This window comes from Hippopotamus amphibius, chromosome 2 (assembly GCF_030028045.1).
Source record: "Hippopotamus amphibius kiboko isolate mHipAmp2 chromosome 2, mHipAmp2.hap2, whole genome shotgun sequence".
NCBI classification, from domain to species: Eukaryota; Metazoa; Chordata; class Mammalia; order Artiodactyla; family Hippopotamidae; genus Hippopotamus; species Hippopotamus amphibius.
The window spans coordinates 215,039,632-215,062,199 of record NC_080187.1 but is presented as its reverse complement, the minus strand read 5'-3'; the positions used below and the strand labels follow the sequence as shown (position 1 = coordinate 215,062,199).

Sequence of the window (22,568 nt, the reverse complement as noted above, 5' to 3'; positions counted from 1 at the left end):
AAGTGTCCACTGGTGGATGAGCAGATAAAGAAATTGTAGTATATATATATATATATATATATATATATATACACACACACACACACAATGGAATATTATTCAGCCACAAAAAACAGAAATCCTGCCATTTGCAACCACATGGACCTTAAGGGGATTATGCTAAGTGAAATAAGTCAGACAGAGGAAAACAAATACTGTATTATCTCACTTGTCTGTGGAATGTAAGAAACAAGACAAAAAAATCAGGCTCATAGATAGTACAGAGAACAGATTGGTGGTTGCCAGGGTAGGCAGTTGAGGGGTAGGTGAAATGGGTGAAGGGCATCAAAGGTACAAACTTCCAGTTATAAAATAAGTCATAAGGATGTAATATAGTGCATGGTGACTATAGTTAATACTGTATTGCATATTTGAAAGTTGCTAAGAGACTAGATCTTAAAAGTCCTCATCACAGGAAAAAAAAACATAAAATATTTTTGTATCTATGTATGGCGACAGATGTTAGCTAGACTAATTGTGGTTATAATTTCACAACATATACAAATATTGAATCATGTTGTACACCTGAAACTAATATAATGTTATATGTCAATTATACCTCAATAAAAAATAAATTCACCACTGCCTCCCATTCTTTTCTATACCTAATCTGAGACACTTGCCTAGACAAAGGAATTTCAAATTTAGTGGGCAGCAGAACCAGAATTCTCAACCAATGATAAAGATTCATCTGTCCCAGGACCAGAAAATTTAGGTGATGAGTGGGATTCCCATGATCTGGAGCCAAAGATAAAGAATGTGACTTGGGCTCAACTCGGTGGTATTGTTCATACTCCAGAGCCCCCTGTGGACTCCAGCTGAGACCACCTCCTTGCTTTACAAATAAAACTTCTATGAACATAAGAAAAAAAGAAGAAGAATGTGACTGCCCCATGGGGGCAGGAGTGCCTGAAAGCCAGGGTGGGAGTTTTAGCTTCTAACAGCCAAGAATCTTCCCCCACCCCCAATAACAAAGAATAAAAGAAACAAAACTAGGAATCAGAGACTAGGAGGTACCTTATGTGTCCTGTTCATCATTAGATCTGCAGGGCCTAGTATAGCACCTGCCACACATTAGGAGATGAATAAAGCTTTGCTGAATGGAGGAGCTAAGGATCCCCAGGCCCAGCAGGGGAGCCAGCACAGACATTCTGGATTAGGGTCTGAGTAGCTGCCGTGAGGAAGAGGGGCTCTGTGCCCTTTATGCTGTGGCTGTTCTTGACCTGGAGACTCATCTCCTTACAACCTAGGTTTTATTCTTTGCTGTTTGTTTTGGGCAGTAGGAAGTAATTTATTCTGGTTCCTAGTGAATATAATATCTTAAGCAGAAAAATACAACTGCCACACAGTTGGTAGTCACAATTTCTTCATAATAAAATCAATTTGGACTATATGGTCTCTAAGATCCCTCCTAGCCCCAAAGTTCTGATTCTAAATTGACTAAAAGTTAAGAAGGGAAATAGGACATTCATTCAACAAATACGTATTACTACGACTTTGTGCTAAAAACAAGGGATAAAAAATAAATAAGGCAGTCTGTCCTTGGATAATGTAAAGCTGAGTGAGAGAATAAATACTAAGTCCTTAGAACACTGTGTAAGCTTCATAAGGTTACATTTCTCGAGCACTTACTATATGCCAGGTGCCATTCCAAGCACCTTACGACTTAATCTCATAATTCTTATAGGTACTATTATTACCCCCATTCCTCAGCTAAAGAAACTGAGACATAAAGAATTAAATAACCTGCCAGTAAATGCCAGAGCAAATAATCTGGATTCATATTCAATCACATAGCAATTAGCTGAGCACTAATGATAGGAGACCCAGGAGTGCCATGGATGAGGGCACTCAAACTCTTTTTCGCCACAAGTTCCTGGAGATGTTGTGACATCAAGAGGGTTCTGATCACATTTTCTTTGGCCCTTGGTGAGGTTTCCATCAGTTTAACAGGCACCATAAGAAAAACTATCTCTTTGGAGTTCAAATTCCAGGTTTACCACTTACCTGGTGAATCTGACCAAATCTAAGCCTCATTTGCTCAGTGGGAGTAACAGTGCTTCATTGGGAGGTCAGAAGGATTAAAAATTAAGTTGAGCCATATGAAATTGCTGTGGAGCTCGAAAACAGGGGTGGAATCCACCGAAATAGTTAGCATTCTTTCTGCTTCTGATTTTTCAAAAAAATTAGTCCTTTTCTCCTATCCTGTCTGCAGCACACTCTCACTCAATCCTTTGGGTGGCCTTGAGGGTTCATAAATTGCACACTGTTGACTTACCCTGCAGAAGCTAATAAATAGTCTTGGGACAGCCTCATGAGATTACTACATGGAGCTACTTTCCAGTCAGCCACAACCACATCTCTTGGGGGCCAGAGAAGTCAAGAGCCATGACAGCTCCATGTCCCAATGCGCACCTACTCAGCGCACTTTCTTTCTTTTTCTTTTTTTAAAAAAATATTTGGCTGCACTGGTTCCTAGTTGCAGCACACAGGGGTCTTCAGTTGTGGCATGCATGCAGGATTTAGTTCCCTGACCAGGGATGGAACCCAGGCCCCCTGTATTGGGAGTGTGGCGTCTTAACTACTGGACCACCAGGGAAGTCCCAAACTCAGCACACTTTTGCTCTTCTTTCCAAGTCCTATTTTGTCCTTGTTTGTTGCTGTAAGGCAGGTAGTGATATTGGTTCCATTTTTAGAAAATTTTTTAAAAATAAATTTATTCATTATTTATATTTATTTACTTATTTTTGGCTGCTTTGGGTCTTCCTTGCTGCACACAGGCTTTCTCTAGTTGCCACCAGCAGGGGCTACTCTTTGTTGCATTGCCTGGGCTTCCCGGTGCAATGACTTCTCTTGTTGCAGAGCACTGGCTCTGAGAGCAGGCTTTCAGTAATTGTGGCACTTAGGCTCGGTAATTATGGCACATGGGTTCTAGAGGTCAGGCTCAGTAAATGTGGCACATGGGCTTAAGTTGCTCTGAAGCATGTGGGATCTTACCTGCCCAGGGCTCTAACCCGTGTCCCCTGAATTGGCAGGTATTTCCGTAACCACGCCGCCACCAAGGAAGTCCCTGGTTCCATTTTAAAATGTGTAAACTGAGGCCTAGAAAGGGTCAGGTCTCAGGCATCGCATGGTGTTGGAAATAACGAGGGTTTGGCCTTAGATCTATCGGCCATGGCACTGTCTCTAGTTGTGTGACCTCCACAAGGTCCCTGAACCTCTCTCCGGCCTGTTTCCTTTTCTGGAGAAGGGCACTAAAACCCCGCTTTCTCATACCGCTTTTCCCGGTTAAATCCAGCCTCTGCCGGGTTGGCCCCTGGAGAGCTCCGGCTGTGGCGAGACGACCTGCGCGGAGACACTGCGGAGAGCGCGTGCGCGCCAGGGCATAAAGGGCTCTGAGTCTGTGGGCGCACACCCGCAGCCCCCCAGAAATACTGACACTTGATTTCGGCTAGAGACATAACTTGGCTTGATATCCCCAGGCTCAGGCCAACTACAGCACCGCGGTGTGCCAGAAAGCAGGGACTGCAACAATCCAGCCCCCGGAAAGGCGGAACCCTTGAGCCAAGCCCACAGCAGGCCGGGCCCGAAAGCTCGGGAGCTTACGGCCTGCGCCTGCGCCTGCGCCTGCGCGATGCCATCTTGCTCGCGGAGGGAGCGCCTCCCTCCCGGCCTGCGGCTGGTCAGCCAGGAGGCGGGGCTCCGCGACTCGGCGGGGCGTGGCCGGGCGATGGCGTCCGCGGAGCCCAGTGGGCCTGCGGCGCGGGCGTCCCTCCCGGGACCCCGGCCCAGCGGGACCGGAGCGGCAGGGCCGCCCTCCGGGCGAAGCGGCATTGGAGTCCCCCGGCTGGGGGAGCGGACCCCGGCGGCTGTGGAGAAGCGGGGGCCGTACATGGTGGCGCGCGCGCCTTCCATCCAGGCCAAGCTGCGTGAGTGCGGCCCGATGAGGGGTCTCGGCTTGGGCGGGCTGCCGCGTCCCCGGGGCTCCGGAGCGCCGCTGGGGCGACCCCGGAGGGGCACCTGCAGCCCGCTCCCGCACCCGCACGTCTGTTCGGAGAGCGGGCTCCTGGCGTTTGGGAGACACGGCGGAGTGGGGAAGACCCCGCTGACTCGGGCTCTTTGACTTCCAGAGAAGCACCGGGACCTGGCCAAGGCAGTTCTGCGGAGAAAAGGCATGCTGGGGGCCGCGCCCAAGCGCCCCGACTCTTCAGGGAAAAGGTCTCGGTGCAAGCGTTTCCAGACAAGGCCTTAGTGCTCAGGCTGGGAGACACAGTACCCATGTTTAAGGCCCAGCTAGTGATTCCCCTGGCGCCAGCTTGTCAGGTTCACTGTTTTAAAATGGGATGAGGAACGACGTTTTCTTTCCTTCCCAGGATGTGATGGTGTTAGGGAAAGGGCTTTGGAATAAGAGTTTTGTCAGTGCAGGATCATTTACTGTCTAAATTAGGGAGGACATAGTGGCCGGGGTTCCCAGGAGTGAGGATGGAGAGCAGTGTGGGAACAGACAGGGTTGTATTTTTTTCCTTAACAATAGACAGTGGTTCTTAACAGAGAACGGTAAACTCTGAGGGCTGGATGGGACCTTACCCAGGGCCTCTTTTTTACAAATAAGAGCTAAAGCAGGTGAAGGAATTTGCTTAAGGTCTTTCGTTTTTCTGTTCTCTGGGGCTTTTCCTGTCATGAAAGAGGAGATGTGCTTTTCCTCAGGGGCAGCAGGGGGAGTGGTGTGGGGAAGTGTGTATTCTGAGCCGCTGTAGCCAGATACATGGCAGGCAGTGATGGCTGTCCAGGTAGAAGGCAAGTCAGGAGTAGCGCAGTCAGTGTCTTTTCCATAAGGGTGAGGACTCTGGCTTTCCCTGTGAAATGCTGGCGTTTCATCTATGCTTGGTCTCTCCCCCATCTCCCCTCAGGTCAGTGAAGTTTAACAAGGGCTATACTGCTCTTAGTCAGAGTCCAGATGAAAACTTGGTGTCCCTCGAGTCTGACAGGTGAGTGCTCTCCTTGGAAATACCCCTTGGAGTGACTTGGGTAAAATTGCAGGTCACTTGCTTCGCTTATTCCCTGTCTCTTCCAAGACCTTTTGTGCATGTTCCAGGGCTGCTGCTTCAGAGCACTGTCTCTTCCCAGGATGGCTTGCTTAGACGACTCATAGGTGAGCTTGCTGCTCCTGGATTTGAAGCACCAACTGTGTCTGGGGGAATCATCCTGCCCCACTATGTCTGCACTGTTAGTGACAGTGACCCTGTCCCTGCTGGAGCCAATGGAAGGAGCCATTTACTCTCATGGCAGACTATGGGTTTGAGTTCTGTGGTGTGTGATCTTTGCTTCACAAGTCCTCCAGACCCCCCTGCATGCTGTGCACCTTGCCATTTGTAGCTGTGCTCCACAGGCATCTCCCTGAACTGTCTTCCTTCCTCTTCTTCTAGTGATGGAGAGCTGGAATCCAGATACTCCTCCGGGTATTCCTCTGCAGAGGCAAGTCCAGAGCACCTTTCTGTGGCGGGGCCAGGCTGGAGGCAGTGTCACTGCCACTGCCAAATGCTTGTCTGGTTCCTACTGTGTGCATGGCACTGTGCCAGACTTCCAGTCTGTTCTCCAGTCTTCTACTCTGCCCCCTCCCCCAGCAGAAGTTTAGGTGTCTGAGGAGGGCTGTTGAAAGTCCAGGAGACCACAGACCCTTAGGGATGGAAATGACCCCACAGGTCTTCCAATCCAGGCCACCACTTAGAAAAGGAATCCTTTTGATAAATCCCAGCTAAGTGTTTACCATCCTCTGCTTGTTTGAATGCTTCTTGTAATCGGGTACTCACTACCTCCAAGAAACCTTGCTGTCTGTCTTCCCCACCAATACACACAATTCAGGTAGCTCGTAGACAAGTCTTCCTTGTTAATTGGAAATGTCTATTACAATTTAGACTTAGTGCTCCTAGTCCTGTCTCCAGTGTCACATAATAATTTTAGTCTCCCTTCTTTTGTCTTTTATCTGAGATCAGCATTCCTGTCCCTCCCCTGGCCATCCTCTACCAAGCTTGCTTTCTTTCAGGCCAGACAACTTCTGTTCCTTCAGTTGTTCCATCTATGGAAACAGAGTGAGATAGATATTCCTGGGCTGGCCCTTTGGACATATTTCCAGAGTGACTGTCCCAGACAAAAACACAGGGATGTAAAGTTCTGGGATGTGCGGCTTACTGCCTTTGACATAAGTGAAGTGCTGGGGACTTGACTGTATACCACTGGTATTTCTTCCTTGTTCTCCTGGAAACCCTTGGCCACCCCCTGAGTTTCTGCCAGATAACACAGGCAGTTTGAAAATTGTATCCTCCTTGAATATTTGGGTGCCTAAGATTGTTAAAACAAAGAAAAAAAAATTAGCCAAGAGCCAGAGAAAGTCCCACACTCCCCAGTCTCATTTTCCTTCTGCTTAGTGGAACTGGTGAATCCAGTTCCATTGACAGGTTCCACTTTGCAAGGAATGAGTTCTGTCGGCTTGGCATTGAAGAATAACGTGTCTAACTGGCGGTGTAGAAAAAGCTGTTCCCCACCCCGTTCTACTCTAGCCCATATTCCTCTACCCTTCTACCGCATTGTTCTGGTATCATTATTCCATATTCTTCAGCCTTCATAAGGACCAGTCTGGGTTCCCACTGGGAGTAGCCAGGGCTTGACTTTCACTGGAATCTGATATTTACATCAGCTGCCTCAGGATTCTTTAGAGAGGGCAGCTTCCCTGGGAGCTAGTGACAATGCAGCCTGGACAGTACTGGCTCGGGCCCCTGGATTTTCCTCCCTGCTGGGTGAGGCACACATAGGAAAAGGTGGGACTTCTTCCTGTAGTCCAGGGGATGTGTGGGCTTGGCCTGAGGGTGGAGCATGGGCAGTAAGCTCCAGTAAGGAAATATGGGTCTGTCTTTTGGGCAGCAGTTATTTCTGCCTTGTGGCCTGCCTTATAGTTCTCTCCTCTCCTGCTCTTAGCAGGTGAACCAGGATGTGAGCCGGCAGCTGCTTCAGGATGGGTATCACCTGGATGAGATTCCAGATGATGAGGACTTGGACCTCATTCCCCCCAAGCCTATGACCTCCTCAACGTGCTCCTGCTGCTGGTGCTGTCTTGGGGACTCTTCCTCCTGTACCCTCCAGTAGACGTAACCCCCTAAGATGGGTCCTGCTCACCATGCCTGCCAGAGTCCTGTTGGCCCTTCATCGGTCAGAGTGGAGTGAGAAGTGCTCTCAAGCCCAGAATCACTGGAGACACTGACCCTCTGGGAAAGTCAGTGACCGCAGTTATCCTATACCTGGTGTTTCTCAGGCCAGAGGCCCCCATCTGGGCCATAGGGTGATAGTTGGAATTCTGTAGTTTTCCTCTACTGTTGGAGAAACCACTTTAATAAGGGCAGGAACAGAGGAATTCTGGTTCTTATGATGAGTGACAAAGTTGGCTAAGAGAAAAACTTGCAGACGTCTTGACTGGTATTTGCTATCATGCTCTATGGAGGGAAAAGGAGAGCTTTTGTGCCTAGGCTGTGCTGGATGGTGTTTTATGGGGCAGAAAATAGCACTTTATGGCTTGCAGCGGGGAGTCTTTGAAAAAGAATTTAACTGTTTGGGACCAGTTCAGTTCAAGAAATTCCATACGCTCTCCTCTTCCTAGCTCCAAGATGGGTTACATGTTTGACCTTCAAAAAAGCATAAAGCAGGGCCCTTTGGCCCTCTTCCAGTTGTTCCTCTTTGACTATAGCAGGGAGTACAGTAGGTTGCTTGATGGCACAGCCTTGTCAGGGCTTCCAGAATCCCTGGAAGCAGAGCATTCCCAACTGGCCCAACTGTCTGGGTGAGCTTAGTAACTTGGTCAGTCCATCCCTAGAGAAAAACTGCTCTACTATGTAGACAGAATTTGTCTTTCCTTGGTTGCTATTCTTCACTTGGTCTTAGCTAATATCTTCACCCAGTCTTTGAGCTAAAGTTGGGTGAAGGTTCTAGAGCTCTCCCAGACGCCAGCAGTTTTTGGTTGCCAGCAGAGGGAGCTGCAGGAATAGGTAGGTACCTTCCCATTTGTTTAACTTTTTTTAAGTTCCCTGACCAGGGAGGGTTCCTGCAGTGGAAGCACGGAGTCCTGACCACTGGACCACCAGGGAAGTCCCTCATTTGTTTAACTTTTTACACTTGAGCAGCAATGGGTGGGAAGTATACTGGTGCAGCTGTGTGGTCTTTGACATAGACAGAGGATCACAGACAGGATGAGGAAGGACCTGTGAAAGCTCCCAAGGCCCCGCCTGAGGATATGATCTTGCCATTGCAGACGGCCTCCCTTCACCCTAGCAAGAACCATTCTGTTGCATCCAGATTCCTCTGACCACAGCATGGGCCTCACGGTGGATACTCAAGACTGGGCTTTGGGTGCAACACAGCCTCTCTCAGCCCCCAGTCTGAACAAAGCAAAGGCAGACATAATCTCCCCTGTGATGACGCCCCCCTCCCCATAGCATTTCTTGCTATACCAGACCTCCCTCTGGAATTTAATTTTCCAGTGGTTCCTTTTTTTTCTTTTGCCTTATCTAAAACCAAATGGGACTGAATGGGAGTGGACAGGGCTCCCAGCCTAAGGGGTAGGGCAGTCAGGATTGAGGTACGGCCCCAATGTGGGAACCTGCCCAGTCTGTTGCTTTATTTGGTTAGGACAGAGTAGCCTGAGACAGCTGCTGGGGGGTGAGGATGGCAGTGGGACCCCAACACCAAGGCCCTCCGGTGGTGCTTGTTATAAAGCCACGCTGGTGTATTTGGCTGCACCTCTCCTGGGAATGTTTCAGAGCTGACTGACCCTGTGTGGGAGGCGTTACCTTTGTAGCAAAAGTTGCAAGAACACTGTACAGCATAGCAGGGTAGAAGTGGTCAACTGCTTGGGGCTAGAAGCCACAGGCTAACATGTCACCAATAAAGGCACCAAGGTGTCTAGAACCAACTGCCTTAATGAAGAGTGCTGGGTGTCCTGTAGGCAACGGCACTCTGGGGAGACGGGGGTATTCAGGCTGACCTCACATATGGGAGTGGAACTGTATGGTGTTTACAGAGTACAGAACTCTTGGCTTCGGCTTCTACAGCTCTGTAAGTTTGTGAGAATAAATACAATCATGCTAGTTGAGCCGTCTCTGTGTTGCAACAGGATTTTTAAGAATGCCTAAACCACGGTCACTGCCCCTTCTGAATTCTGAAATGAAGAAATAGCCTCATAGGCCCAACTGTGACCATTCTGCCAAGGACCGCCTCTCCTCTCTCCTGTTCCCGATGGGCGTCATTTTCAGGCCTGCTCATTGGAGACCATGGATGGACTAGGCCTTTGCACATGACTTCTGTTTAGAATGAGTTCCTTTTGATAGACCCTTTCTTCCCAGGTTTTCTTGTTTTGTTTTGGATTTTGTTTTTGTTTAGCTGAAGGAAGTTTTATTGGAGGCCAAAAAACCCCAGAACAGATTGGCTAGAACTTTTTTGAGGTAGTTTCCTGGAATTCCATTGTACAGGTCTAGTGTGGGCAGGAGTCCAGAAAGATCCCTTTGTGTGAGACTATTCCCTTACCAACAGGAAGGAGCCACTAGCCTGGGTTTCTGCTTAGTCTGGGGTGAGAGGATCTAAGACTGCAAGTCAGGAACTTCAGTGGCAAAACACACAGCTGTGCAGCCTCCGGCAGAGGTGTGTCCCACCTCTAGAGGGCAGGCACAGGAGAGCAGATGCCCTCCTCGTGCTTCCTGGCAGTGTAGGAAAAAAGCAGCTGGGTTTCTCTTCACACTAATTGGATTGTTCTCTCCCTTAGACCCTGTATCTACAGTGACTGAATATGTTCTAGAGAAGTGGTTGACAACCTGTAAAGGCCAGTCAGTACATTCGGCTTTGCAGGCCATACAGTCTGGTGCACCTACTCAGCTGTGCCATTGTGGCCTGAAAGCAGCTGGACAGCATGTAAGTGACAGGGCATGGCCAGATCCAGCCTGCTGGCCTTAGCTTGATGATCCCTGCCCTAAAGCCAACTAAAACACTGGAGAGAAGAATCTTGCACTGACAATGCCTTTCCTTAGACTCATCTTCCACTGTCTGCAGGGCTAGAGGGCCCAAGGCTTGCCTGCAAGCTCTGCAACTGAGGCTACAGCAGGCTGCCTCTCCCACACCTTCCTTTAAAAGGCCTCTGGAGTCTAGCCAGCCTACCTCAGGGAGCTGTTTGAAACAGGAATAAAGCAAAAACCAGACACTATCCAGGGAGGGCTCTTGCAGCCCACTTCAGAGACTGGAATGGCAAAGGCTGCTCTTTACCCCGCAGGCCTCAACACAAGTGATCTTTAATTGCTTTGACAGAGCAACATTAGTCCACAGGCCTACCCTTTTCCTTCCTTTGCACTGAAGAAATGGGCAGTCCCAGCGCCAGAACTCTGTTCTTACAAATTAATTACTATCTTGGCCATGACCAATGCTGAGCTCAGCACAGATCTCACCAGCCTGCCTGATGTTACAGGCTGGAGCAGAGCTGTTGCTTCACACAGTGAGGAGAGCCTGGCTCAAGTGTGGCGCAAAGACAAGGGGAGTGTCAGCCCTCGGTCCTCACGTGGGCCCTTCCTACCAGGAGACGGTTCAGCCTAGGCCTGCTCAGGAGTCACTACCCTCACGCTCCTCCACCCCAGCTCTCTCAGGATGTGCCCAAAGAGCCCAGAGCAGGGAAGGGATTTGGGCTGGGCCTGAGGGGGTGAGGCTGGCCAGGATTTAGGGTGACTGGCAGAGGAGAGCCAGGAAGGCTGTGGCCTCTACAGCAGGCAGCAGGCACGGAAGAGCAGCAGGTCCTTAGGCACAGTGAGCTTCAGTGAGACACTCTCATTGGCCCCAATGAAGAGCACCCCGCCACGCTTCAGGGGGATTGTCGCCTGGGCTGTGGGGGTGCTGGCTGTCACTGTCCCCTCCACCAGCAGGAGGATGCTGGCAGAGTCCAGTGCCAAGACCTTGTATTCAGTGGCGGAGCCAGGTACCTGGGCAGGAAGAAACAGCAAGATGGGGCAGGGTCTGAGCTGCTGTTAGCTCACAGGGGTCCTGGGACAACCCCAAGGGCAGTGAGAGGGAGAGCTCCGTCGCCTTCTCCCCCACTGCTCAGGCTTTTGTCAGCACGGAGACCGTTGCCTGGTCCTTGGTAGAGAGAGGCACGGGCCGGTCCTGTGGCCATTCCCCTACCACGTGAGCTTGGCAGAAAGGAAACCCAGCCCCAGGTATACTCCATGTTGTGGCCCTTGCCAGGGTTCTTCATGCCACAAAAAACACCCACCACAGCCCTCACTCACCTCCATCTTCATAACGGTGAAGTCTGGCACAGGGGGATCATAGATAGAGAGGTAGGGGTCTTCCTGACTCCGTGCTGGAGGAAAGAGCCTGTCCTGGCTGGGGCTGGGGGTATAGCTGAGCATTTCACACAAAGTCGGCACATCGATGAACTTGGGTGTCAACCCAGCACGCACCGTGTTGTCTGAACATGCCATGCACTCCACGCAGTCTGGGGACAGACAGTTGTCATGTGCTAAGCTAATGAAGGATGCCTTGGAGTTTGGCTCTCCAGGGCTGGGCCTTCTAACCTAAGCACCATGAGCTCCCTGCAGAATTAGGTAGCAATGTGTGAATTGCATCTTCTGTGACAATGGGCTAAGATAACGGATACCAAAAACAGGTGACATGATAATCACCCGCCATTGTCAAGGGGGGTCATGTGAGCCCCGAGGGGAGCCCAACCCTCTGGAGACTGTATTTTCCCCTTCTACCACAGAATGCTGTCCATGAGCGGATACACTGCCAACAGTCAAAATGTGACACCCTTCTGTGGCAATGTGTTTTTTAACATAAAATCTCTGTGTAGGTAGGACAGACATGTGAAAGCAATGTGATGCAGGAAGAGAACAATGGCCTTGATTCAATATAGCCTGGATTCAAACTGGGGTTTCCACACATATTGATAGGACTTAACATGAGAGTATCATGACCTCACAGGGGTGGTGTGAGGATCCCAGCAGTGCCCGACACCAAGCTGGCATTCATCCTGCTGGCCCCTGGAACCCTGGGAGGCCAGAGTTGGATGGGACTTTAAAGGTGGTCTCCTCGACCACCCCCTCCTGTTTTGTCCAGACGGGGAAACAAGGCCCGAGGTGGATGGCAGTGGGGCTCACTGCTGAAATGCGGCTTACCTCCTTTCAGGTAGGCATGGGGCATGTTGGCCTCCAGAAACATGGCCTCCCCTGGCTTCAGGGTAAGCAGGTTCAGGAAGTAGATGGCAAAGCATCCGATATCACCTGGGTACTGCTGGTGTAGCTGTAGCAAGAGCTCCCCACAGATGTCCTCCATGTTGTTTCCAGCAGCCACTGAGGGTCACAGAGAACCCCAAGGCCACTTAGGAACCCTCAGGGGCATTCACAGCCTCACCCTGGCCAGGGAGAGTCCTGGGGAAGTCCTTACCCAAGGAATCCAGAAATGGGTGGGCATGTTCTCCTTTGGGGGCCAGCCTTCCTTGATATTCCAGCCTACACAGATGCCGGTTTCCCCACTGTGACTATATGCCCACCACTCTACTAGGCACTAAAAGGCGTAGAGTGTAGTCCTTCTGAGGTTTCTCAACCTCAGCATTATTGACATTTGAGGCCAGAGAATTCTTTGTTGTGGGGGGCTGTCCTGTGCACTGTAGGATGTTTAGTAGCCTCCCTGGCCTCTACCCACAAGATACCACTAGCACCCCAAACCCAGCTTTGACAACCAAAAATGTCTCCAAACTGCCAATGTCCCCTGGTTGAGAACCACTGTTCTAGGAACTTAAAATCTAGTTAGGAGATAACCCGGGGTTCCGTGTGGGGGGACCATCTGTCCCAGTTAGCCCAGGCCCTTCCCTTAACACTGAAAGTCACTCAGTCCCAGGCGAACTGAGATGGTTGGTCACCCCAGACAGCATGAAGCAGGATGCAACCAAGAGCCAAAATGTGTCCTGGAGGCGAACCGGGGGGCCTGAGCTCAGCCTGGGCTACAGCGGTAAAGGAAGGCTTCTTGGAACTTGTGGGGAGGAGGGGAGGGCGGTGAGCTGGGTTTCCTTGACTGTGGAGAGAAGGGGGAGGGTATCTCTAAGTAAAAGCAGAGTGTGTCCGTGCCACAAAGAAACCAGTTGGTCTGGATTGGAGGGTTGTTCTGAGTCTTCATACAGAGACGGGCTGAATGCCTACTCTGTGCTAAGCACTGTGGGACACGCAAGGGTCAAGGAGACAGGTCCCTGGCCTGGAGAAAACCCCAGTGGTAACAAGTGTGCACGCGATGATATCTACTCACAGGTGCTAAGGGCTATACCTGATGTATGAACAGGGTGCTATGGGAGCTCTGAGCAGAAGTAATCAGTTCCGCCGTGAGTGCAAGAAGCCCTAAAGGGAGAGGCATGCAAGCAGAGAAGACACCAAAAAAAATAAAAGGAAAAAAAAGTACGGTATGCTTGGGTAAAATAAATAGTTCCTTGTGGGTTAAAGGTAGCAGAGGAAATGTGTAGAAGAAGAGCCCGAAGAGCTCTGAAGTTGCCTGGAGAAGGAGCTGGGGTCTCATCACGTGTGCCATATAAGCACCTAGCTGACAGTTTGTTCTGTTTTTCACTGCCTGTATTGACTCTCCAACCCAAAGGTGACACAACCACACCCATCACAGACATTTCCTGAAGTCTCCTTAGTTAGCACAAGGTTGGGCACAGAGGAGGTGTTTAAGGAAAGACCTACTGATTGAGGGCTCCGGACTTCAGGCCTTTGGAGCAGAGAGAAGATCCTTTTATCTCCTTCCTGGTCTCTAGCCCCAAAGTATAAAACCCTCCATGGAGAAGAGCTATAAGGCTGAGGAAACCTGAGAATGCCTGGGTGGAAAACATCTGATAGTCTTCCAGGCCAGTCTGTCTCCAACCACCTAAAGATGGCCAGTTAGGAAGCAGCACTCAACCTAGAGCCTTGTTCCACAAAGACTGGGAAAGAAATGCTAAGTCACTAACAGGTCATCTGAGTCAGGCCTGTTTTGGTGTTCTACTTGAGCAAAGGGGTTGAGAATCCTATCCTCACATCCTAGTGTCTGTGCCAGGGGCCCAGGATGGGGCACGGCACCCAGGCCTGAGACGCCCACCTTGCTGGGAGATCCGCTTCACCAAGAGGTTGAGCTGCTCCACCACCACCTTCTTCTCGCTCTTCATCAGGTGGGAGAAACAGCTCCGCAGAGCAGAGGCCACAGCCTGGGAGTCATGGCTCAGGCTCTGCTTCAGCTGTGTTGCTGCATCATCTCCCATTAGAAACTGGAACTCGGGCACCTCTGCAGGAAGGTCAGGCCAGGGCCCATATCAGGAATGATTAAGATGGAACCCTCAAAAGTGGGAAGCTGGAGGAGGCCTCCCCATCTCATCCCTAACCAAGGAGCCAGGCAAGGCTACACAAGCTTTGAAGTGAAAACCGACTGCTCACCACCAGCCCCCAGCAACCACCCCTGAGCCTGGTCTCACAGGCCTGCCCCCGGATTGTCAACAATTTATGAGGCCAACCAGCCCCTTAGTTCCTGTGACTTTCAGCCTCTGTTCTCTGCCACTGTTCCAGCCCTGCCCTGGGTTGCCCATGCATCCTAGGCCCAATATGCACGCCCAACCTTACTTGGCAGAAAGCTCACAATCTCCTCCACTGGCCGGAAGCCACATAAGCCCTGGAAGGGGGTGAGGGCAATGGCCATCTCTGGCTTGTGGTTGGCATCAGGGTAGTGCTGTGGAGCCTGGAGGTGCAGCTTCTCTGCCAGCTCCTGTGGGATGGCCAGGGGAAGAGGAGGATGGTTAAGGTGCAGCTGTGATCTAGCAGGACAACAGTCCCACCTAGCCCTTGCTCTCAACCCTCCTAGTCGGCGTCCTACCTCTGGCACATAGCCCAGTCAAAGCATAATTCAGAAACTCGGGGTTCAGGCAACCCGAGGCAGGCACAGGGACCAACTCTGGAGAAGAGCTGAAGCAGACTTTAAGAAGACTGCGAATCAGGAAAACCGAACACCAAGCCAAGTTCTGACACTTAATGAGCTGTGTGACTTTGGGTAAATCCCTCTCTTCTCTGGGTCTTACTCTGCTCATCTAGAAACGAGGAGTTTGGACAGGCAGATGCTTAGGCTGACTCATGAGCTTGTGCAGAAAGATCGGCAATGACTAGGGTAACTGCCCTGCCTTGGAAGCTGAACTCTTTGAGAAAAGCCAGGTGGGAAAATGGCAGATACGAATAGTCCTGGGTTGGCTGAGGGGAGCTCAGGACCAAGCTTGGAGAATCTGCCCTGGCACAGGCTGGTCAGCTGTCCACTTAGATTTAGCTGCCACATATGTCACCAGCAATTGGTCTTGCGGAGCTAAATTGGGAGTTGTCAGGCTTGCATTTAATTTTGGGCTGGAGCCTGGCATGGGCAGGGTAAAAGCAGCAGTAAGAGTTGCAGGAGGGCCTTGACATAAGCTCTTCTCCATCCTGACCTCTGTGCCCTACGCTGATCCTGTACCTTGTTAGGGTGTGCCTGGATAGACAGGGCCGTTTCAACTGAGAGCACTTTGAAGAGGAAGGGCAGCTTGCCGTTAAATGTGTCCTTGACCTTCGAACCCAAGCAGTCCTGGTTCTCAGCAATCCACTGGCCTAGGGTCTTCTGCGAGATGTGGTTGTCAAGGATCTTGGCATCTCCCCGGGGATGGGTCCCCATCCACAGCTGTTAAAAACAGGAAACTTGGCAGGGACAAAGGAAGAACCTGACACCACCAGTTGGCCTGCCTGAGTCCGTTACCCTGTGCTCCCCACACGGCAGCCAAGTTCTGAGACAGGCCTCCCAGGACTGGGTATAAATGCTCATAACATCACAGATATACATAGGGGCAGCAGACCACAGAACACCAGGAGTCAGGAGACCCAAGCTCTAGTCCAGGCTCTGCCTCCAACCAGCTGCGGAGGCTTGGGCTGGTTATTTCCTATCTCTGGGTCTCAGTTTCCTCATCTGTCCAATGAGGAGAACAAAATTTGCAGTGTCAAGGTCAATGAAAAGGTCTGACTCTCAAATGGCTCTGTGAGGGGTTAACATGCATTCATTCCAATCTCAGAAGTAGAGGCTAAAGCTTTCTTGTGCTTTGGCTTTTTCTCTACTAAATGGACAGGAAGAAAATATATTTTAGTTTATTAAAAATGTCAAAGTTAGGGACTTCCCTGACAGTCCAGTGGTTAAGACTCTAGGCTTCCACTGCAGGGGGCACAAGTTCAATCCCTGGTCAGGGAACTAAGATCCCCATGTGCCGCAGCTCGGCCAAAAAAAAAAAATGTCAAAGTTCGTCAAAGTAAAAACTTTAATTGTCAAGGAAGGCTGAATTAAAATTCAGTAAGTGTTAAAAATAGAAAATCAACAAGATAAAATAAAATTCAGTAAGTGCTGACAGTTCTTGTGGGAAGGAACCAGGGTACTAGAAATTCCAGTCAATTATGACAAAACCACACTTCTTTTGGTGCTACCATCTGGGTTCATCAATCTGCACAGATCTGAAGAGCCAAGAAGGCCTCTTTTCTCTTTGCTGCCTCCCCTTCCCAGCTGATTCACGAGTTGCCTTGGGCCCTTTGAGTGGAGAAGTCCCTTGGTAAAGGAGGCTGAAATACAGGCCGGGTCTCACCTCTGCATATGGCTTGTCCTCCGAGATCTGGGCCAGTGGGTCACTGCTGGCCAGGAGCCGAGCCACTTCACTGTTGGAACCCATCTTCCCCCAGGCATACTGCTGCACCGCACAGGAAAGTGGGAATACTGGTGGTACAGACAGAGCGTCAGCTTCCACTCCACTCCTGAGGCCTGACCCTCCTGTCCCCAGGAAACTAGACCCTAGCTGAGGGTTCTGTCTGGGGGATAGAGTCAAATAAGGAGTTTGTAGGTTTTGAGTTGAGACCCTTCTCTTCTGCAGGCCTCGATGTTCCCATCTGAAAGACGGGCAGTAAAGATCTTCTGCTGACGTGAGGCAGATGGTTGCGTTAAGGTGATGGGGGGAGTGGGAGGAACCTGTTCCACTGCAGCCCGTCTCTAAGAAACCCACGCGCAGCCCCCTCCCTTCAAGGCCCTCCTTCGAGGGCTGCGATAACGCCTCAATCCCCATCGCAGGTGTACCCTCCTCTGCCCTCCATCTTTTCGCAGAGCCCCACGGGTGGATTCGATCTGGCAGATCAGGCCGGGAAGGGTCCGAGGACGCGACCCACCCCCACGCTCGCCGGCACCCCAGGCAACAGCCCACCTCTTTGAGCGGCCATCCTTGCGGCACCGGATCTGGCTTCTGTCACGTATACCTTTCCCAGCAGCACCCGCGGCCCCTCTGCGCCCAGAGCTTCATGGGAAATGTAGTTCCTCGAGTGCCTTCTCAGAGGCTCCTGCCCCAGGTGTGGCCACGCCCTGCACTCTGAATCCCTGTCCCACCCTCCAGCTCTCAGAATGAACCCCCACCAGTCCAGAGGCTTCCAGCCCGCAATCTTAGGTCTCAGTATTCATTCATCTGTTCGTTCACCAGACACATATTTATTGAGAATCTGCTAACTGCCACGGACTGTTCCGAGGGCTGGACATACATCCCAGAACGAGATAAGGATTACTTTGCTACTTTTGTAGAGTTTACGTTCTGGTGAAGGAAGACAGCAAACAAGTATAATAAATTAGTAAATCACATAGTAAGTTGAATAGTCAGTGCTACAAAAAGTAAGGGGAGTGGGTGGGAGGGGAAGGCAGCTGGTAGAATTTAAAAGGTTGTCTAGGTAAGCCTCATTGAGAAGGTGAGATTTGAGTGCAGACTTGGAAGTGAGGAGGAGAGAATGTTCTGGCAGAAAATACAGCTAGAGCAAAGGCCCTCAGGTGGGAACTTGGAAATGTGCCTGTCATTTTCTGGAGTAAATAGGAAAGAGGCCAGAGTGGCTGGAGCAGAGTGAACAGGAAGGGTGGAAGTAAGGTGGTTAGAGAGGAAAGGCAATGGTCAGAACTTTGTAGGCCATTGTGATGACGCCAGGCTGTCATTAGCAGGTTTGAGAAAGAGCTGCTGTGATCTAAGCAGAAACTCACTGATGCTTGATGATGGTGGCAGATGTCATACACAAGGCCGTTAATCTCTTTGAGCTTCAGTTTCTTCCTCTGTAAAATGGGGATAAAAATGCTGGACTGACAGCCTTTTTGAGGGGTTAGATGGGATGATGTGGGACTCAGGAAGACAGTCAGTGTTTGGTGCTCCTCTGATTCTCCCTGCCCAAAATACTGCAAGACTCAGAACCCTAGCTCCTCCTCCAGGCTGAGCTGTTCACAAGTCACACACACAGAAGTCAAGGGAAGTCACCAGGAGCCCTGCATGGGGAAGGCTGGGCTTGGCCTTGGCTGTGGTGTAATCTTGCTATCTCCTGTAGAGAAAGACTCTGACGTGCGGACCTCATCAGTCAGCAGCCCAGGAAGAGGGCAGCTGGCTAGAAGGGCCCAGGGCCATAGCAGCCAAAGCTCCAGGGAACCTGGAATGAGGGCCTATAACCCTGACTCTGCCTCCTTTTCTCCTCTCCCCCACTGATTCCCGTGACCTCTACCACACATGTCTAGGGGAAAGAGGGGCTACTGTTTTCTCTGTAATGTTCTGCCCGGCTGTGGACATCGACCTCCCTAAGGGTCCCCTGGCTCAGAAAAATCAGACTGCATTTCAAAGGAAGTGATACCAATCAGGGCCCTGTGGGGCTCCTGGTCAGAAAGCCTTTCTGTGTCACCCATTTCTTTGATTATAGGAAACAGCCTTTATTCAGCCTCCATGACCTTCCCTGAGTTCCAATGGGCAGATTCAAGCAGTTGTTAATTAGGGAAGGGAGGGGATATGAGACCAGGGAAAAACAGTCAAGAGCAGCTTTGGGGCAACATCCTGTTTCCCCATCAACAGATACACACAACAGTATCTTTGAGCTGTTCTGCAGATACTGAACCCCCTTCCAGATAAGAGAAGTTAATGATTAACGATGCTATGCTGCCCACAATGTCGACCCCAGACTAGTTGGACTTGAAGGTTGATGCTGCTGACTCCTACTTACCTCACCACCAACTAATCAGAAGAATGCAGGACTGTTACTGCCTTGATCCTTATCACCTACCCAGGACCACAAGACTATAAGACCTCTCCCTATTCCCCAGGGAGCGGGGCACAGTTCTTGAGGTGCTAGCCTACTGTGGTCCCCCTTTGCCTGGCAAAGTAACAAAGCTGTCCTTTTCTACTTCACCCAAAACTCTGTCTCTGGGATTTGATTTGTCACCAGTGTACAGAGAAGTGGAGCTTTCAGCAGCAGAAGCTTCATCATACACTAAGGAGTAATAAAATGAACAATACAAACAGCACATCTCACGTACCTCCTAACTTTGAATACCTCTCCTTCCTCTCATCCCCACTCCTCCAGCCATATGAATCTTCTGGGAGAAGAATGAGGGATTAGTCTAGGCACAGGGGTTCTTGGAGCACCTCCCACTATCACCATCACTGAAGTCAAGTCAGAGTCCCCTCCTCACAGTATCTCTGCACAGGGAAGGAAGAACTTAGATTGTTGGGACACAGCCCCAGCCCCACACCACCCTCCCTACACACAGAAAAACACAGCTAGAAGGGAATCTAGGGTGTTTGGAGAACTTAGAACCTTTCACCTTAACTCTTGCTTGTCTAGCTCTAACAGAACTGATCACATTTTATTATCTAGTGATGATCTGCTTTCCTATCTCTCCTTTTAGATCATATGTCTAATTCAGTTTCACATTTCTGCCAGTGCCCAGCTGACGTTCAAGCAATAATAGCAGCTAACATTTGTTTGTTATGTACTAAATAGTGTGTTAGCCCTTTCCAAGAATTTTCAAGAGAACCCTACGAGATACGTACTATTAGCCCCATTTAAAAAAATATATATTTATTTACTTATTGTCTGCGTTGGGTCTTCGTTGATGCACACTGGCTTTCTCTAGTTGCAGCAAGCAGGGGCTACTCTTCGTTGTGGTGCATGGGCTCCTCATTGTGGTGGCTTCTCTTGTTGTGGAGCACAGGCTCTAGGTACGCAGGCTTCAGTAGTTGCAGCACACAGGCTCAATAGTTGTGGCTCATGGGCTCTAGAGTGCAGGCTCAATAATTGTGGCACATGGGCTTAGTTGCTCCACAGCATATGGGATCTTCCTGGAGCAGGGATCAAGCCCTTGTCCCCTGCATTGACAGGCAGATTCTTAACCACTGTGCCACCAGGGAAGTCCCTAACCCCATTTTTGAGAAGAGAAAAATGGGTCTCAGAAAGGTCACTGGTCCAAGAGCATAGAGTTCCAATCTGCTATACTTCCTCCCTTGTTGAATAAGTTAACGAGTGAATAAATGTATGATGTCTCTTTCACAGAGAAGTAGGCAGATCCCAGGGATCTTCAGAGACAGATGGGTAGACAAGCTTCACATTGGTGGTATCAAATTCCATTCTTTCTTCAACAGTCCAGCAATATACTAGGCTGTACAGACAAGGAGGAGGCAGGACAGCCTCATGTTGTGACACAGAGCTCCTAAATCCCTTGCAAATTCCTGAGTGATCAGAGCATCTTTTGTCCTGAGGAGGCAACTGTTGGTGGGTTCTTGGACAGCATCAGGATGGGGGCTGGTCACCAGAAAGACTAAGCCTCGATGAGAAGCTTGGAATCTTCAGCCACACCTCCCATTTTATGGGGAGGGGAGAGACTGAATTAACAGTCGATTATGCTTACATGATGAAGCCTCCGTAAAAATCCCTGAACTACTGGTTTAGAGAGCTTCTGGGTTGGTGAACACATCCCCTTACCAGAAGGGTAACAAACCCCAGCTCTACAAGGACAGAAGCTCCCGCACTCGGAACCCAGACCTCACCCTATGTATCTCTTCAACTGGTCATTCATATGTATTCTTTATCATATTCTTTATTATATAATAAGCCAGTAAATGTGTTTCTCTGAGTTCTGGAAGCCATTCTAGCAAATTATTGAACCTAAGGAGGGGATCGTGGGAACCCCAATTTATAGGAGTCCAGGTGACAACACCCTGGGACTTGAAATTGGCCTCTGAAGTGGGGGCAATCTTGTGGGACTGCGTGCTTACTCAACCTGTGGGGTCTGACCCGAACTCCAGGTAGTTAGTGTCAGAAGTGAATTGAATGACACCCAGCTGGCGTCATAAGATTGATTAGTGTGGGAGAAAAACTCAACACGTCTGGTCACAGAAATGTTCTGTGTGATTTGTAAAGGAGAAACACAAGAGGTTTTCTCTACGCTGCGCTCGGAGGGGTGGCCATGGGAGGTTGGGGGGTAAGTAGTTTCTAAGGGGGCACTAACATAGATCCCTCCCATTCTCCCACTTGAGGACATTTCCTGAAAAAATGTTGAACTGGACCCTAAGCAAAGTGGTTGAGAGAAATAGTAAATATTTACTAAATGTTCATCATCTGCTTGGTATTATGTTAGTGCCAGAAATACAACAGTGAGCAAAACAGATGCTACTCCTGCCCTTGTGGAGATTACAGTCTAGTGGGAAAGACAGAAACAAATAACCACCTGTACAAGCATGTAATTACCACCTGCAATACGCATTATGAAGGAAAAGCACAGGGTAATAGAAGAGTCGGATTGGATTTGAAGGATAAGTAGGAGTTATCTAGGGGGTCATTAGGGTGTGGGCCAAGAGCATACCAGGAAGAGGGAAATTCTGGTACAAAGGCCCTGAGGCAGGAAGGAACAAGGGAAGTCTGAGGAACTGAAAAGCCACTACTGAAGACTGGAATGCACGGGGGTGGGGTGTGGTGGAGGGGTAGGCACAAGAAAAGATGGGAAGGATTGATTCGTGGGAGGGCAGATCTTGAAGGCCCTAGAGGCCAAACTAAGAATTTGGGCCTTTATGGAAAATAACTGAAGCACTGTAAACAGAAAGTTCTACAGTAATTTTTCCTCCTTTGAATGTATCTCTGGTTACAACGTGAACAACAATAGACGAGTTAGCAGCCCTGTACTCGTCCAGGATAACCGATGACAGTGGCTGGATTCAGTGGCAGCAGAAAGGTACAGAGATATGAGTAAATAACGTGAGTTTGTGGCGAGTGAATCAGTCATCTCACCCATGCTGATGTCTCTATTGCTGAACTCCCTCATTTACTTCATAAATGCCTGATTCCCGGGTTAATCCCAGCTCAGGCCCTAAAGCTGTCTGGGCTCAGGGATCTTCATCCCTAAAACGATAAAACTTGACATCTGGCGGCAAGGTCTAAGAGAGGCAGGGCTCAGCTAGTGTGGGGGACAGATGCATGGTCGGTTCTTCGGAGAAGAACCTCTCTGCTCGGCCCCTATCACCTGACCCCTTTCCTAGCTGGGCGAAGTCCTCTCCATTCCCCACTCCCGCCGCCGTTGGCTTCAACTTCTGTCCCCTGCCTGAACCAGTGCTTACTTCTTAAACTTGCCCTCCAAGAAAGTGAAGGGGTTAAGTTTCCAGCTCCACTTTGGGG

General features: G+C 50.0%; 2 protein-coding genes across 4 annotated transcripts; one reads left to right on the top strand and one right to left on the bottom strand.

The window, feature by feature from the left end:
- Nucleotides 1–3,725: 3,725 nt before the first annotated feature.
- On the top strand, nucleotides 3,726–9,170 carry FAM219B (family with sequence similarity 219 member B). Of its 2 annotated transcripts, none has more exons than XM_057723352.1 (5): nucleotides 3,726–3,968; nucleotides 4,170–4,257; nucleotides 4,950–5,027; nucleotides 5,466–5,514; nucleotides 7,015–9,170. In XM_057723352.1, exons 1-5 carry the CDS (start codon nucleotides 3,770–3,772, stop codon nucleotides 7,177–7,179), a joined length of 579 nt encoding a protein of 192 aa, XP_057579335.1. In that variant the 5' UTR covers nucleotides 3,726–3,769; the 3' UTR covers nucleotides 7,180–9,170. The 2 variants fall into 2 exon arrangements, with proteins under 2 accessions (XP_057579335.1, XP_057579334.1); XM_057723351.1 differs by having other exon boundaries at nucleotides 3,728–3,968; nucleotides 7,012–9,170.
- MPI (mannose phosphate isomerase) lies at nucleotides 4,326–17,368 on the bottom strand. 2 transcript variants are annotated; one of them, XM_057723349.1, is made up of 8 exons: nucleotides 17,318–17,368; nucleotides 16,712–16,839; nucleotides 15,568–15,768; nucleotides 14,697–14,838; nucleotides 14,182–14,364; nucleotides 12,237–12,410; nucleotides 11,346–11,554; nucleotides 4,326–6,378 (listed from the first exon to the last, which is right to left on the bottom strand). In XM_057723349.1, the coding sequence occupies exons 1-8, from the start codon at nucleotides 17,331–17,333 to the stop codon at nucleotides 6,103–6,105; spliced, it is 1,329 nt and encodes a 442-aa protein (XP_057579332.1). In that variant the 5' UTR covers nucleotides 17,334–17,368; the 3' UTR covers nucleotides 4,326–6,102. The 2 variants fall into 2 exon arrangements, with proteins under 2 accessions (XP_057579332.1, XP_057579333.1); XM_057723350.1 differs by lacking the exon at nucleotides 4,326–6,378 and adding an exon at nucleotides 10,326–11,039.
- Between the last annotated feature and the right edge of the window lie 5,200 nt (nucleotides 17,369–22,568).

What these genes read in the sequence shown, in the direction of transcription:
- FAM219B (XM_057723351.1), top strand. Translation starts at nt 3,770, where the DNA reads ATGGCGTCCGCGGAGCCCAGTGGGCCTGCGGCGCGGGCGTCCCTCCCG. An exon ending in TTCCATCCAGGCCAAGCTGC is followed by an intron (nt 3,969 to 4,169) that starts GTGAGTGCGGCC and finishes TTTGACTTCCAG; the next exon opens with AGAAGCACCGGGACCTGGCC. An exon ending in GTGTCCCTCGAGTCTGACAG is followed by an intron (nt 5,028 to 5,465) that starts GTGAGTGCTCTC and finishes CTCTTCTTCTAG; the next exon opens with TGATGGAGAGCTGGAATCCA.
- MPI (XM_057723349.1), bottom strand. An exon ending in GATTGTGAGCTTTCTGCCAA is followed by an intron (nt 14,365 to 14,696) that starts GTAAGGTTGGGC and finishes ACCTTCCTGCAG; the next exon opens with AGGTGCCCGAGTTCCAGTTT. An exon ending in GAAGCGGATCTCCCAGCAAG is followed by an intron (nt 12,411 to 14,181) that starts GTGGGCGTCTCA and finishes TGTGACCCTCAG; the next exon opens with TGGCTGCTGGAAACAACATG.